Here is a 15,237-nt window from a genome sequence, read left to right on the forward strand (position 1 = left end):
GGAGGGAGGGAGGGAGGGAGGGAGGGAGAGGGAGGGAGGGAGGGAGGGAGAGAGAGAGAGAGAGAGAGAGAGAGAGAGAGAGAGAGAGAGATGGTTGGACAGGGAAAGCTGACGCTCAGGGGAGAATCGGGGCCTTGGAGTCAAACGGGAAATTTCTAGTATGTTTTAAAATATTTCACTGGAGCCTATAGAATATTTAATATGTCTGAAATTTTCTGTTAAACTCTGGCATTGGTCTCCTAACATCTTGGAGGGATCCCAAAATCCATAGGAATTCCCACTGCTATCAGCAGTGAATGAAATTCCTGTTCAACATTCAGAATTCTTCAAGCAGTTTGGAGTGGGAGTTATGACCAAAAGAGAGCGTGAAAATCAGAAAATACCTGCAATATGGTAGAAAGGAGATCATTCTAAATGCATCCTAGCAAAATGGAGAAATTGCTTTTTTCTTTAATGTTCTTCAAATATATTTATATTATTTAGTTTGCATCAACTCCTGGTCTCAGCGGGGGATCAGCAAAGACTGCAGTCTGTTTTGTCATCAGCGGAGTCAAAATCTACTGTCCTAGCTCTCATTCAGGAAGCGAAAGCACAATCAGAGGTGAGTGAAATACGGAAAACACAGGAAGATGGGACCGCTGCCACCTCAGTGCTGAGGCGTGTGCCACGGGCTCAGAGGGCCTGGGAGGGCCCTTCTCCGAGGGCTGTGTAGCGAGTCCTACAGCTCAGCCTGACTTCTGTCTCACTTGCTTGTAGCTTGCTTGTCTTGAATTTTTAGGTGCCAGATTGGTGTTTTAATTCCCCAGCAGCGACGAGTTACCATCTTCCCTACCCACCCCCCCGCACCTCGTTTGTCTGCAGTGAGTCCTCCGAATAGGACGAGGCATCCTGGAACTGTCGGGGAATGGGCACAAGTACCTTTGTCCAGCTAACTGGACATAAACTACCTGTCAAGGGAGCCACCTGCTGGGGAAATGAGACTTAACGGCTGTGTAGCCCTACCCCAGCCCTAAGTGTAAGAGCTTCGAAGAAGCTGATTAGTCATTACAAGTAAAGTTTTTCAGTAAATTGGATGTGACAATAAACAATAACAAAAGAAATGGTCCATATCTAACCCTGAAGCACATTAATTTCTCAGAACTGTTCACTGGGATTTGAACCCTAATATATGAATATTTTCTGTCCAGAGAAGAAAAGCAAACATGAACAGTTTTTCTTGAGTGGTAATGTACCTGGGTCACGGATGTCACCCGAGAACACTGCTGCAGAAATTCTAATATTACCCAGCAGGGCTGTGACATTGGCATCTAATAAGGAATGAGCCAGAATGGAGAGGAGATGGGATGGAATAGAGACCAGTTCTTTTCAGCTTCCACTGCCTTTGGATTCTCGGCCCCTGGTTTGGGTCTGTGAAGTTAGGAAACACCTTGAGACATACTGCGTTTTTTATTTTCAGGACGAGGGACTATTTCATCCTCTCCCTTCCTCCTTCTGTTACAAAGCATGAAAACCTTACTCTGGGATTTTGAGTCAAGGTGGCTCAGTGGGTTCACACTTTGCCAGGCTCTTTGCTCCAGACATTTTACAGTGTTAGACATGAGGTGAAAACCAAAAAGTCTCAATCAGCCTCACAAGTGAGAGGCACACTGTCAGGGACCACAGACAAAGCGGAGACTTTTTGTGTGAACAGGGCGCTGAGCGCCACCCTGGGGTCATCTTATGGGCCTCCCTCACCCCCTCAGCCTGGTTCCATATTGACCACCAGCAGGTGTTGAAGATTATTCCTCCTTTGATCAAAATGCAGCTTGCTTTTATCTCTTTTTCTTATTGTCTTCAGTTAATTTCAGAGAGGAGCTGTGAGTAGAGATCTCCTCTCTCTGCCATCTTCAGAAGTTTCCTGCCTTGCTTTTTTCCAAAGAGTATGGTCTGTAGGTGTTGAAAATGGCCCTGCACACAATGACTTCCTGTGACCTCTGGAGGTGCTGTGAGAGATTAGAGAGAGTCAGGAAACAGCCCTGGTCTTGTGACTTCAACACGCCCAAACCTGGGAGAGCTCTTGAGGTGCTTCTAGCTTCCCTGATGCTGTGCTAATTAAGTTTCTCAAAGAGGCAACACTTGGCCTGGCAATCAGCCTCTAGACGACTTGTATCCTCAAACACAACTGGAAAAAGAATTTGAATAAATTAGAATTTTGGTGATATGTCCTAGAATGCAGGAGATTCTCATTTTCAAATACTGTCTTTGCTCCAATAAGGCATTTAAATATCAGACCATTTCCCAGACCACATGTTCCTGTTTTTGTGAGAAAGCGTAGTCATCATTCTTCTCTCCAGTGAACAGTGTCTGAGCATATATGTACTTGGACTTGCCCATGAAGTCAAAATCCCAGCCCCCCAAAGTTCTGCACGATATTCTAGTGTTAGCACATGGAGCTTTGGTTTGAATGAACTTCTTTAGAGAGGTGTAAAATGCTTGGGATTACTCTTTAGGACTTAACTAATAGGACTAAACACTGTTTATTTTAAATATTGGTTTATTTCCCCAGCACAATACAGAGGTGGTTTTCTCTTCCAACATTTTCACTTTCTCTCTCTGTCAAAGCAATCCTGGAGGGTTATTATTAGATTCTTTTTCTATCAATCAATCACCATGTTTGAGAACACCTTGAATTGATGGATTATAAATCACTTCATGGGAAACCTAGCAATGCAGGTCTTTAAAATGATGCTGAATCTTATCTAGCGTGTGTGTGAAGGAAGTCCAAATTCAGGATAATTAGCCCAGCTAATTTTTTTTAATTTTAAAATCTTTTTAAGCATTTAGTTAAATGCTTTTATTCCAAGCATCAATCTTTTGATTGATGCTTGGAACACAGGACAGTCTTTTGTTACTTAACCCTAGGACCCTACTAAGAATGTTCTAGTCTCAATATGAGTTGACAAGTTGTTTTAATGTACTGTTTTTCAGCATACTTTGTGTTTCATGACTACCAGTTCATTAATTGCACCGAAAATCCAATAAGCTGAACATGGTGGAAGGTGGGACGTAAAACTTAACGGCCTCAATGTGCTCTTGTCCTGTCTCTTGGCACCTATACTTCTCTCTCCTGCTGACAACATGGGCTTTGCTCAATTGCAGACTTAGAAAATTGTAAAGAAGTCCCTTCATGATTGAATTATGTGCTATGATCAGATTTGGGAACACACAGTCTGGTGCCGAGAATGACTTCTAAAGTGTCCCGTGTCCCTGCCACTATCCTGGTTCATATGACCTTCTTGGTGGTTCTATAGCTACAGGATGGACCCTCAAAACTCCACATAAGCACCACCCAGGAGGAATGCAGGATATTCAAGATGGCCCCTCCGCTTCCAGTATTGTGTGGAAGTGCCTAAAGAACCACTGGGGTTAGTGGTGACAAGCTCTGCAATACTGAGGGAGGACTGACATCAGAACTTCCTTACTCTGGCACAAGGAATATACTTGTTTCTGTTTCTTTTCACTAGAATAAAGAAGATATTTACTTCATAGTCTTGAATAAAAAAGAAGGCTCAGGTCTGGGATTCAGTGTGGCAGGAGGGACAGATGTGGAGCCAAAATCAATTGTGGTAAGTGACAATGTCGAGATGCTGTCGGAAGAGTCACTCCTGAAGCAGCCTCAGAATTTGATCAGGACAGAATTCATGTCAGTGGGTTCAAAGAATGCTGGTGTCTGTTCCCTGCCACCAAAACAAACAGAAAAGTGGGGAAAGTAGTACATAACGTTATCATTGACAGAGACACAGTGTTGTTTTTTTTTTTAACATCTTTATTGGAGTATAATTGCTTTACAATGGTGTTAGTTTCTGCTTTATAACAAAGTGAATCAGTTATACATATACATATGTTCCCATATCTCCTCCCTCTTGCATCTCCCTCCCACCCTCCCTATCCCACCCCTCTTAGGTGGTCACAAAGCACCGAGCTGACCTCCCTGTGCTATGCAGCTGCTTCCCCCTAGCTATCTATTTTACATTTGGTAGTATGTGTATATGTCCATGTCACTATCTCACTTCGTCCCAGCTTACTCTTCCCCCTCCCTGTGTCCTCAAGCGCATTTTCTATGTCTCCATCTTTATTCCTGTCCTGCCCATAGGTTCTTCAGAACCTTTTTTTTTTAGATTCCATATATATATGTGTTAGCATACGGTATTTGTTTTTCTCTTTCTGACTTAATTCACATTGTATGACACACTCTAGGTCCATCCACCTCACTACAAATAACTCAATTTCGTTTCTTTTTATGGCTGGGTAATATTCCATTGTATATATGTGCCACATCTTCTTTATCCATTCATCTGCTGATGGACATTTAGGTTGGTTCCATGTCCTGGCTATTGTAAACAGAGCTGCAGTGAACATTGTGGTACATGACTCTCTGTGAATTATGGTTTTCTCAGGGTATATGCCCAGTAGTGGGATTGCTGAGTCGTGTGGTAATTCTATTTTTAGTTTTTTAAGGAACCTCCATACTGTTCTCCATAGTGGCTGTATCAATTTACATTCCCACCAACAGTGCAAGAGGGTTCCCTTTTCTCCACACCCTCTCCAGCATTTATTGTTTGTAGGTTTTTTGGTGATGGCCATTCTGACTGGTGTGAGGTGATACCTCATTGTAGTTTTGATTTGCATTGGGAGACGCACTTTTAACACATAGCAAGTGACCTTTAAGATGATGATACATATAAACACAGTTGTCTATATCCTCATATTCACCTAAACATTTTATTGGTTTAAGCATTGGAAGGACATTAGAACTAACGGACCAAAACTTGCATTTGCTTATAAATCACTTCTTTCTCAAGATCAAAAACTTAAAATTTTATATCATTCAAAGGCCTTTGAAATCTCTAGGGAGGCCACCTTCCTTGGACGAAGCCAGGTCCTGTTCATGTTTCTACTCTTATGGCCCCGTGGAGTGCCAGACACATTTGAGATGCTAGCAAGAATAGGGTAAAAATGTGTTGAGGTGCTGGTACTGACATTTTTAATCCCATTCCTCACACGGAATGTTTTTGATAAACCAAGTGTTTGTATGATTTGGAAAACTTGCCATTAGATAGTTCCTTTACTACAAATTTGCCCTTTTGCTTTTACTGGGTCATAAATGAACTTGGCTTTTGTCCTCTCCTGTCCCAGATCCACAGGGTGTTTTCTCAGGGGGCAGCTTCTCAGGAAGGGACCGTGAGCCGAGGGGATTTTCTTCTGTCCATCAACGGCGCCTCATTGGCTGGCTTAGCCCACGGGGAGGTCCTGAAGGTTCTGCACCAGGCACAGCTGCACAAAGATGTCCTCGTGGTCATCAAGAAAGGGAGTGATCGGCCCAGGCCCTCCCTCAGGCAGGAGCCTCCCATGGCCAATGGGAAGGGCTTGCTGTCCAGAAAGACCAGCCCCCTGGAGCCTGGAACAGGTAAGGTACCAGTTCAACAACCAGCAGGGGCCTGAGCTATCTGTAATGACTTTGCTGAGAAAGGCACTGATTCCACTGAACAAATGAGAAACTCTTCTTGTCCAGATGCCTCCACAGTGTTGGGGCTGTTCTTAGTCTTCCCTCTGCTCCGTTGTCTTGCTCTCATTCTTCTAGAAAGCTAAAGCCCTTCCCAGTACAGGGAAATACCTTATTTATCAGACCTTGTCATGCTCACCTTTGCCCTTGCACTGTCTCAACTGTTTGGTGTTTTTTTTTTTTCTTCTCTTTTCTTTTTTTTTTTTTTTTGGCCACGCAGCTTGTGGGATCTTAGTTCCCCGACCAGGGATTGAACCCAGGCCCTGGCAGTGAAAGCGCTGAGTCTTAACCACAGGACTGCCAGGGAATTCCCTGTTTGGTGTATTTTCAATGGGATCCTGGAAACATAACCTGTCAAAGGAAACCACTGGGCACTTAGTCCTAACAGCTTTCAGAGTTTTTAAGACTCACTCAGGAACTCAGATATGGAAGACTATCCCGAAATTTATAATCATTAAGTGTTCCTGTGGCACCTTCAGGGCATCTGGCCTTGAACCAACCTCTACAAAGTTATCAAATTGCAAGCACATTCAGGGCTTAAACTTATTTCTTCGTATTCCTATTCCTTAAGATCCCCCTGCCCGGGGCTCTACCAGATCCTATGCAATTATGCCTTAACATGCACTGAGCAGCCCACTTGGGGCTTGATGCAGTAGGCTTGATGTTAGAGGCACCTGGGAAGCTTTTAAAAATCCTGATCCCCAGGAAATCCCCCAGCTCAATTAAGTCAGACTCTGAGGGGTGTGGGTGGTGGGATGGGGGACCAGCATCCATGTCTTCGTAAGGTTCCCCAGGTGATTCCAGTATGGGCCCGTTTTCCTGTTTAACTGCAAGTAAGATGACCTACTGAAAAACGGTGCTGCTTCCACTGCTAGTAAGTTTCTTTCAGACCATGTGGAGTGGCCTTCTCTAAACCACAAGAATGGACTGGCCGTTACATTCAAAGGCAGTGATTCTGGCTTGGCCTCAACCCCAAGTGGACAGTTTAATCTGTTTGTGGTCCTTCCCCTGCCTCCCAAGCAATTAAGTGCCCTTTCCACTCGACTCAGACATCCTTCACTGATACAGCGAGCAAGTAAGGGAAACAAAAGGCAAGTTTACAATCCCTACTCAGACCCCCAAGATAGACCCCAGCCCAGCCTCTCCACACTAGCACACAAAGCAGGCACAGGCTCGTTGCTATGAAGCAGGCATCACCAAGGAAACGCTCTCCCCACAGTGGAGCCAGGAGATGGCAATGAAGGCAGCCAGTGTGTGATGCAGACAGACAACCAGAGGCAGGGGTACCCCTCACAGGAACAGAAGGGGAAGGAAGGAAGCTCCATGTCTCATGTGAGGCCTGGCATTTGGGTGTTGCAAGTTGTCAGTACCAGGCTGTGATGCTCTGCTGCCGTCGGCTGCCAAGGTTGGCAGGAAATCAAATCTGATTCCCCAAGCGTGACTTCAGTCTTCACTGAGATGTGCACCGACTATCTGGGGTTGACAAGAGCAGTTTGGCTTCTGGGGATTTCTGCTTGGGCATAAATGCCTTCTCCGTGCTTGCAGAAAGTGCTTAGGGGGGCAAGGGACAGCAGGAACACAGCTCTAGATTTGGGAGAGCAACCCTAAAGTTGGTCTCAAATGTCGTTATCAATCAGCACTTCAAGGTAGACGGGACTCGAGGGTGCCCGGGGAACACACTTGGGGGCACCGGGCAGGAGGGGCTGCGGTTCCCTGTCAGTCATCATCATCTTTACGAACACTGTCGCTGCAGGGAGAAGCACAGGTGCACACGAGGCTCTGTGTGTTGAAGTGCTGAAGACCTCGGCTGGGCTGGGACTGAGCCTGGATGGAGGGAAATCATCTATGTCTGGAGATGGGCCCCTGTTCATTAAAAGAGTGTACAAAGGTAATGTTCTAGAAACCCCAGTCTGCTGCCTAGTACCAGTTTTCTGTGTATGTCAGTGCCTTCCATTTGGAAATCAAATTTGTTTTAAAAAATCTGCAATGTGTTTAATGCTGTGTGACATACAGGGTTTACTGTGTGTCTGCCCTGTTGTGAGCATTTTACACGTTTTAACTCATGTCATCCACATGACAGTTCTATAGGAATGGGTACTATTATTATCATCCCTGTCTTACAAAAGAAGAAACTGAGCCACAGGGGAGTTACGCAGGCACCTAAGGTCACAGAGATTAAGTGGCAGAATCAGGCTTGAACCCAGGCTCCAGAGTCTGTGCCCCCAACCTCAATACTGTATCCCCTAACTCCATGCTCCTGTCTTCGTGTTCTTACTTACGATTAGCTGTTATGGATGTGAACACAGCAAGCTAAGTAATGCCATCAGAATTGCCAGTCAGGGGTACTTAACATTGGTCAAGGTCATATTCACTTAAAATTGCAAATACTGGATTCCAAGAAAGTAATATGGGAGCAGTAGATATCATTGAAATCATTGGTAGATATGAGGTCTCTTCATGAACTTAAATAATGTATTTTATGATCTTGGACAGTTCTCAAAATTATCTCTTCAGGTCCCTGAGCTGAGGAATTATATTAACAATATAATTATACTAATGATATATTTATATATATACATATATGCTGATTATATATCCTATTATATGTAATATTTTATTATACTATAATACTGTTTCATATATTCAATATGTATTTATACTGATATTGTTAGTATTAAAACATATACATATATACTGATATTGTTAATATAATTCAGCTGAAGAGATTTTTGGGACCTGTCCAATATCATAAAATGAATTATTCAAGTGTATAAAGAGATTTCGTATCTGCCAACTAGTCCAGTGATATCTACGGCTCCCGTCTACTTTCTTCCAGTCTAGCACACACTCAAACTGTAAATGGGTGGCAGCCAGAAACAGGCTGTTTGCTCACGGTCCCTGGGGCAAGCAGAGGACAGGCATAAATCAGGAGCCAGGCCTCTGCTGTGTGTGACATCTAGACTCACGGTACCAGGGTAAAGGGAAAATCCTATACATGTTAACTGGACAGCAGTAGAACACAGAAAGCCAAGTTAAGGCAAGTGTGAAACTGTTTGACTATAAGAGCACTCCTCTTAAGCAAGAGCTCTAAAACAAAGTGTACAAAGTACATGAGGAAATCGCCAACAGACACAATAAACAAGAAAGTCCATTGAAAAATTAAGGCAGGAATATTAGCCATGAAACAAGGCAAGAGGGTATTCAAAAGAAACAGGCAGATAGATATGTTAAAACACACACACACAGGGAAGCCCATTAGCAAAAAGGCAGTCAAATATATTTTTAAATTAATTAATAGAATTAAAAAGTATACTAAATCCTTACAAAGAGAGAATTTATAAAAATCAAGAAAGAAGAAACCATAAAAACTGCAGCACAAGGGAAAAAAGAGATAAAAATTACAAAAGGGTGATGAGCGATGAGGAGGAAATACAGAGGAGTGCCAGAAAAAGAAAGAAAGAAGAAAAAAAAACGTGAGAAAGGAAATATTTGGAGAAGTCATGACTATTGAAAAACAACAGGAGCATTCAGGCTGAAAATTCTCATCAAGGGCGAAACAGGATGAATTTTATAGAAACCCAAACCTTGATGTATCACAATAAAGTTTCAAAATATAAAGAACTTATTAAAAAGCACACAGAAAATTTGCAGCTTGCTCACAAAGGCAGTACAGTCAGACTGGCAGCATGAATGCCAGAAAACAGACTAACCTTCAGAGGACTGAGCCTAAAACAGCAAGATGGAGGTGTTTAGGACACACAGTGAAGGGTGCCAGAGTCACCGCGACTGTGATCAGCCACAGGGCACGCAGCCTCCGCAGGCCAAGAAGCTCACAGCTTAGAAAGGATTTTCTGGCCTGTGAGCCAAACAACCAGAAGCTGAAGGTGGCTAAAGCAGCAGCCCAGGTGGAGACTGGGAGGCCAGGCCCAGGAATCCCATGGAATCTGCAGCACTGAAGTGGAGAAGCAGCCCCAGGGGAGATGAGCATCCCCCCAGATCTCCTTCCAGCAGAGCAAGGACAATGTCCTGGGTGACTTCCTGGCCTTTGTCCCTAGCATCTGGCTAGAAATCCATGAAACTATGTAAATGGATAGAGAGGAAGAATTGATACAAAGAAGCACCTGTTCCACAGACGAGCATTTCCAGTGCCCCTGTGTGCAGGCCTGCAGATTTACTCTTGGGAAAAGGCATTCAAGGATTTCTGAATATTATACAGATCCCTCCCCTTCACTCTTTTTGGAGACTGGTAAATCTAGTTTCTTTGTAGAGGCTTAGAGCTCTGCCCAAAGATTTCATCATCTTACCTTTATTTCATACTTACAAATTTAAGTACAGGTACAGGTTTTCTGTTTATCTTGGTTTCCTGTGCCTTTTAGCTCAAACACCAAAAGCAATATAGCAATCTTCAATTTCTTGCATCAATCTAATACAAAAAAATTCTTTGAGTAATAAATGAGTTAAATATCATATTTCCCTAAAGCTCTCTGGAAGGTCAGGGATTTTACTGATGAAAAAAATGGAGTAAACAGTTACTTGTAACCTCTTGTGTGAAGCGGCAGCGATCCAGGTAGAACACTGTCACTACTAATATCTGGGCTGCTTTTTAAAAAAATTTTTAACACTTTAAAAATTTTTTTGTTTTTACTATGTTTGGGCTGCTTTTAAAGATGTTTCTGTATTTATCATTTTACCAAGAATATCAGTTAATACAATAAGATAAGAAAAAGATAAGAGGTATAAAGATTGGAAATATAGGAATACAATTCGTCACTATTGGCAAATTGTATGTTCTTCCTGACTGAAAAAATCTAAGAGAATCAAATGTCAAGCCAATATAAATAGCTCACCAAGATCGCTGAATTCACAATCAACATTAAAAAAAAAAAAAAAATCAATAGAATCTCCTATATATCAGCAATAACCATTATTTTAAAACCCTATAGGGAGGGTTTTATAACACAATACACATCATGAAAGAATATATATATATATATATATATGTAAAATGTTTAACTTCTATATGGCAAAAAATTTCACAAAAACACATCGTGAAAGAATACATATGTAAACTGTTTAACTTCTATATGGCAAAAAATTTCACAAAAACACATCGTGAAAGAATACATATGTAAAATGTTTAACTTCTATATGGCAAAAAATTATATCATAAACAAAATCTAAATGACTGACTAGAAGATATTTACAATGTATTTAATCAACAAAAGGCTAATTCCAAAATATATAAAGAACTATAATTCAATAAGAAAAATACATGGGACTTCCCTGGCGGTCCAGTGGTTAGGACTCCACGCTTCCACCGCAGGGGGCACGGGTTCGATCCCTGGTCAGTGAACTAAGATCCCACAAGCCACACAGCGTGGCTGAGAAAAAAAGAAAAATACTAAATAAAGAGAAAATCTGGGTAAAGGAAATGAATAGAAAATAGAAAAAGTTAAAACCTAAATGGTCAAGAAATATAGGAAAGGTCACTCAAACTTATATTAGTTATTGGGTAAAAATTATAACTATTAGGAATCATCTTTTTAAAATCAGGTTGGCCATAAATAAGAAATCTCATAATATGATGTGTTGGCAAGATGTAGGGAAAGGAGAACACTCATACTTTCTGGCAGAAGTATAAACAATGGTTCCTCTCTCGGGGGAAAAATTTGGCAGTGCTTGCTAAAATGGAAACTATAAAACAGTTTAAATTTCTATCTGTAGCAAAATGATGAGTAAAATATATTACATCCATAGAAAGGAAAACTATATAGCAATTCAAGAAGCAAGTTAGAGCTATATCCATTAACCGGGACCAGCTCAAAAACAGGGCTGAACGGGGGAAAAAAGGCTAATCGCAGATTCAGTACTGTATGGTACCAATTCACAGTAACGACCGTAAGGAACCTAAGAGTGTGTCACAGGAAAACTATGCAAGACCTTTTTGGAAAAAAGATAAAAGTGTTCTAAATTTTTCTTAAAACCTCAATAAATGGAGAGAGACATAGCCTGATCAAATTAGTTAGGATTCTCTTTGGCCCCATGTAATAGAAAACCCAAAATAACAATGGTTTAAAGAAAAGTTTATTTCTCTCTCGTGTATAAAAAGTCCAAAAGTTGGCACTACCTTTGGTCTGAACAGTACTGAGTGGTTCATCAAGGACTTTCATCTGCTTCATCTCATTAGATCCCGGTAATAACCTAGTGAGGGAACGAGACAGGCTAACACCATTTTGCAGATGAGAAAACTGAGGTTTCGGGAAACCTGTAACTTGCTTGAAGTCGCAGACTTGAACCCAAGCCAGTCTGACTGCCTGCAGGTATTCAACGTGCTTTCCCCTCACTCAGAGCCTCCTGTTTGGGTTGGTTGGAAGCCCACGTCCTCAGACCCACATGAACACTCAGAAAATTCTTTCGTTTCACATAACCTGCTTGAGGCCTTTAGGTAATATTCCTAGAACGGGAAATATGCTAACGCAGTATAATTGGGCATGTCAGACAACAGTGCTTTGGTACTTCCAAAAATGTGTATCTTGAGAAAGCAATGACGGGGGCTAAATCAGTCTCTCTGCTCCCACTGTAGGACCGGTAACGGTGAAGGCTCACCTCTTTTCCGATGACAGCATCTGCCTCTGTCATTAACAACATAAAATGTTTTTGTCCTTGAGTGGGTTGCATTTGAACTCACTTTCTTCCAGCTATATTTTTTTGTCAATCTTCATAATCAACTATAATTACATGTGTATTGATATCAAATAATAGTTAACAGTGATTTTCAGGAATTTAGAACGAAGTAGATTTATCTGCTCAGTGTTCTGAGATCTAATTAAATATTTCTGAGGAAATTACTTTCAAACTTGGGAATTTTTCTCTTTTAATGTCCTTTCTTCTGTAAGATGAAAAGATACCTGCACAGCCAGTGTGCATTTCTTCAATACGATTGTTTTAGATGTGCATGTTTTAGATGTGCAAGAAAGTAAATAGAAAAGCTCATAAACTTGCTCTAACATACCCAGAACTGTAGTGTAGAAATCTGTTACATTTTGTGTAAGTAATAATTTAAGTAATCTCCACAGTCATTGCTGAGCCGGTAATCACATTCTCAGCATGTGGGTATATCAGACTATATTTGTTAACGAGTAGAAGTTGAACTTGTTTTATTGGTCATTTGGATTTTTTTGGTGTGTTCTTTATTGATTTGGAGTTCTTTAGCTTGGCTAGATATTAACCCTAATGTTTCATTTTATTTGTTGACTAAATAATACAATCGAAATATCTTCCCGTAGTCAGTTGCTTATGTTTTGGAGAAAGAGGGGTTACAGATTTGAATTTTTTATGTAGTCAGATTTCTTTTTATGGGTATTTGCTTTGTGTGTCTTAAGAAAAATTTCCCTCTCCGAAGAATACAGGCACATGGTTTAGAGATATTTCTCACTTAAGTTTTTCATTTACCTGGAATTTATTCTGGATATTATGAAAGTACCAAACTATTATTCTGTATTTATTCTCTCAGGTGGTGCAGCTGAGCAAGCTGGAACAATAGAAGCTGGAGATGAAGTTCTTGCCATTAATGGGAAATCCCTGGTTGGGCTCATGCACTTCGATGCCTGGAATATTATGAAGTCTGTCCCAGAGGGACCTGTGCAGTTAGTAATTAGAAAGCACAGGAATTCTTCATGCAACAAGCACTGGTAGTGACACTAATTGCGCTTGTTACATTTTTTATTAATCAGAATCTCCTTTTCTCAGTTCCCTTCTTTCTTTAGCAAATCAGAATGACTTCTTTAAACAATGGGTTCCTGAAACAACGCAGAAGCACTGGTGTGGCAAGGACGATAAAACAAACAACTCTCCAGTTTTTTACTTACACATGAAGCAGCAGCAATGGAGCTGAACTCAGAAACCTTCTGCCCGGAACACCCAGGCCAGGAGGGTTCATTCTGTTCCAGTGCCTGTCCCGACACCTTCTGTGTTTCCTGATGGGGACACAAGATGCGGCATGCCCTTCTTCACTTGAAACATTTAGTGACACCTCCGCATCCTTCTAGCCACCTCTCCCAACACACTCAATCCTGGCAACTGGGGAGCTAACAAAGTCTGAGGGGCAACACAAGTGTCACAACTAAAAAGGACTATAGTTTTATATAATTTTGTAAGTAACTAAGTAAATGACAGAATGCTTTTAGGCACATTCAGTGGAAGGAGCTGTAGGGTCTGTATGTTATCCTGAAAAGAAAATGAGACTTGAAAAAAGAAAATCAATTATGACCTAATGGTTAGGCTGAGCTCAGGAATTATCCAAAAATGAAAAAGCAAAATACAGAAAGTGGTATTTTTAGTGAGTGTAATGTGCAACGTATGGCTGCATAGTTTAACTGACTCGGTGGTTATTGATCACCGTGAAGTGTTGATCATGATCTAAAAGTGTACGTCATAAGGCAATTTTACGGGAATGCAGTTCTGATAAACTGTACTAAATAGCTGTGAACTTTGCTGCTTAGAATGAGCAGAAAGTTCCAGCTCTGAAAGCACCTTGCATCTAGTTTGGAACTTGTTTTGAATAAATATTTGAATTCAAGACTGGTCAACAAAAGAGCAGGCAAAAATATCATTGTCACTGAGTTTCCATTTCTATGTTTTATAGATCCAACCACTAATTTAAACTAAAGTTTTAGAAATCAATTATCTTTTTAGTGTCCTTGGATTTATAATCCAAATAGAGGAACTTAAAATAATCCTTTTAGGGGACTTTCTTTTGTTTGGCTGATTTTTTTCCCCCTTTCTCTTCTCAACAAGCTTAAGAAATGTAACATTTCTAAGCACTGGATCTATTTTCCTGACCTGGGTGTAATGGCATAGCTCTGCAGTGACTGAAGTTTTGCTCTTTTTGTTTTCCTGTTTTGCAAATTCTTCCTTTTGCCAAAAATGTTTCCCAGCAGAACACTGTTGTGACTCACGCTTGCTTGTGACACTCGTCCCAGCTGCCCTCCTTCCGAAGCACAAGCTTCTTCGCAGTAACTGTTCCCATTCCGTGTGCTGTTCCTCGTCACAAAGCTGGCTCTTCTCCCTCGTACTGTACCTTCTTTTCTTAAAACTCAAATCCTCATCAGCTTCATTTACCAAAACATAATAAGAAGGTGGAAAACGAGGGTGAGTCAGTCTTTCAAGGTAAACGAGCAGAACTGCGTAGTTACAAGCCACATCCTCGGTGGTGCAGGCCAGCTGAGTCCTGGGAATACGGGTGAGGTTGCATGCCTGCGTGCATGGTGACGCTAAGGTTTTATGTCGGCGATTTCTTTAATTAACCTATTTCTGAGTGACTAATCCCAGTAAACCTCTGTGGAGTTGGCCCAGAGAGGTTCTCAGATGGGAGTGAAATATCTGGCTGGTGTGAGCCCAGATTTCTCATTTTTAAACAGGTTATACAAAAGAGAATGTAGTTCAGGAGTTAGCTAGAAAGACCTGATTAATTTAGCTTCTACTTTTCACTACTACAGTTCCAAGTAGGATACTATAGGAAGTCAGTGCAAGGTGCATGCTAGATTGTTTTTAAGTCTCTGGGGTCAGCTTTGTGGCTTCTGCTTTCTTGCCTAAATGATGAGAGACTCTTTGAAGTCAACACTGAAAACGATTTTTTGCCTCCACTCTTCCAGCTGTGCCTACATAGAAATGCACAGTCCTGTGTGACAGGAGTT

General features: G+C 41.4%; 1 protein-coding gene across 4 annotated transcripts in view; it reads left to right on the plus strand.

Annotated features, from left to right (window-relative positions):
* PDZD2 (PDZ domain containing 2) overlaps nt 1–14,010 on the plus strand; it is a 232,501-nt gene extending 218,491 nt beyond the window's left edge. For all 4 annotated transcript variants that reach the window (XM_061189153.1, XM_061189154.1, XM_061189155.1 and 1 more), the window contains 5 exons: nt 484–601; nt 3,504–3,605; nt 5,176–5,446; nt 7,296–7,430; nt 13,056–14,010. In XM_061189153.1, coding sequence (XP_061045136.1) covers nt 484–601; nt 3,504–3,605; nt 5,176–5,446; nt 7,296–7,430; nt 13,056–13,237 — 808 coding nt within the window. In that variant the 3' untranslated portion in view covers nt 13,238–14,010. The remainder of the gene's footprint in view (nt 1–483; nt 602–3,503; nt 3,606–5,175; nt 5,447–7,295; nt 7,431–13,055) is intronic.
* The last annotated feature ends 1,227 nt before the right edge of the window (nt 14,011–15,237 follow it).

Source organism: Eubalaena glacialis, chromosome 4 (genome assembly GCF_028564815.1).
Source record: "Eubalaena glacialis isolate mEubGla1 chromosome 4, mEubGla1.1.hap2.+ XY, whole genome shotgun sequence".
Taxonomy (NCBI): domain Eukaryota; kingdom Metazoa; phylum Chordata; class Mammalia; order Artiodactyla; family Balaenidae; genus Eubalaena; species Eubalaena glacialis.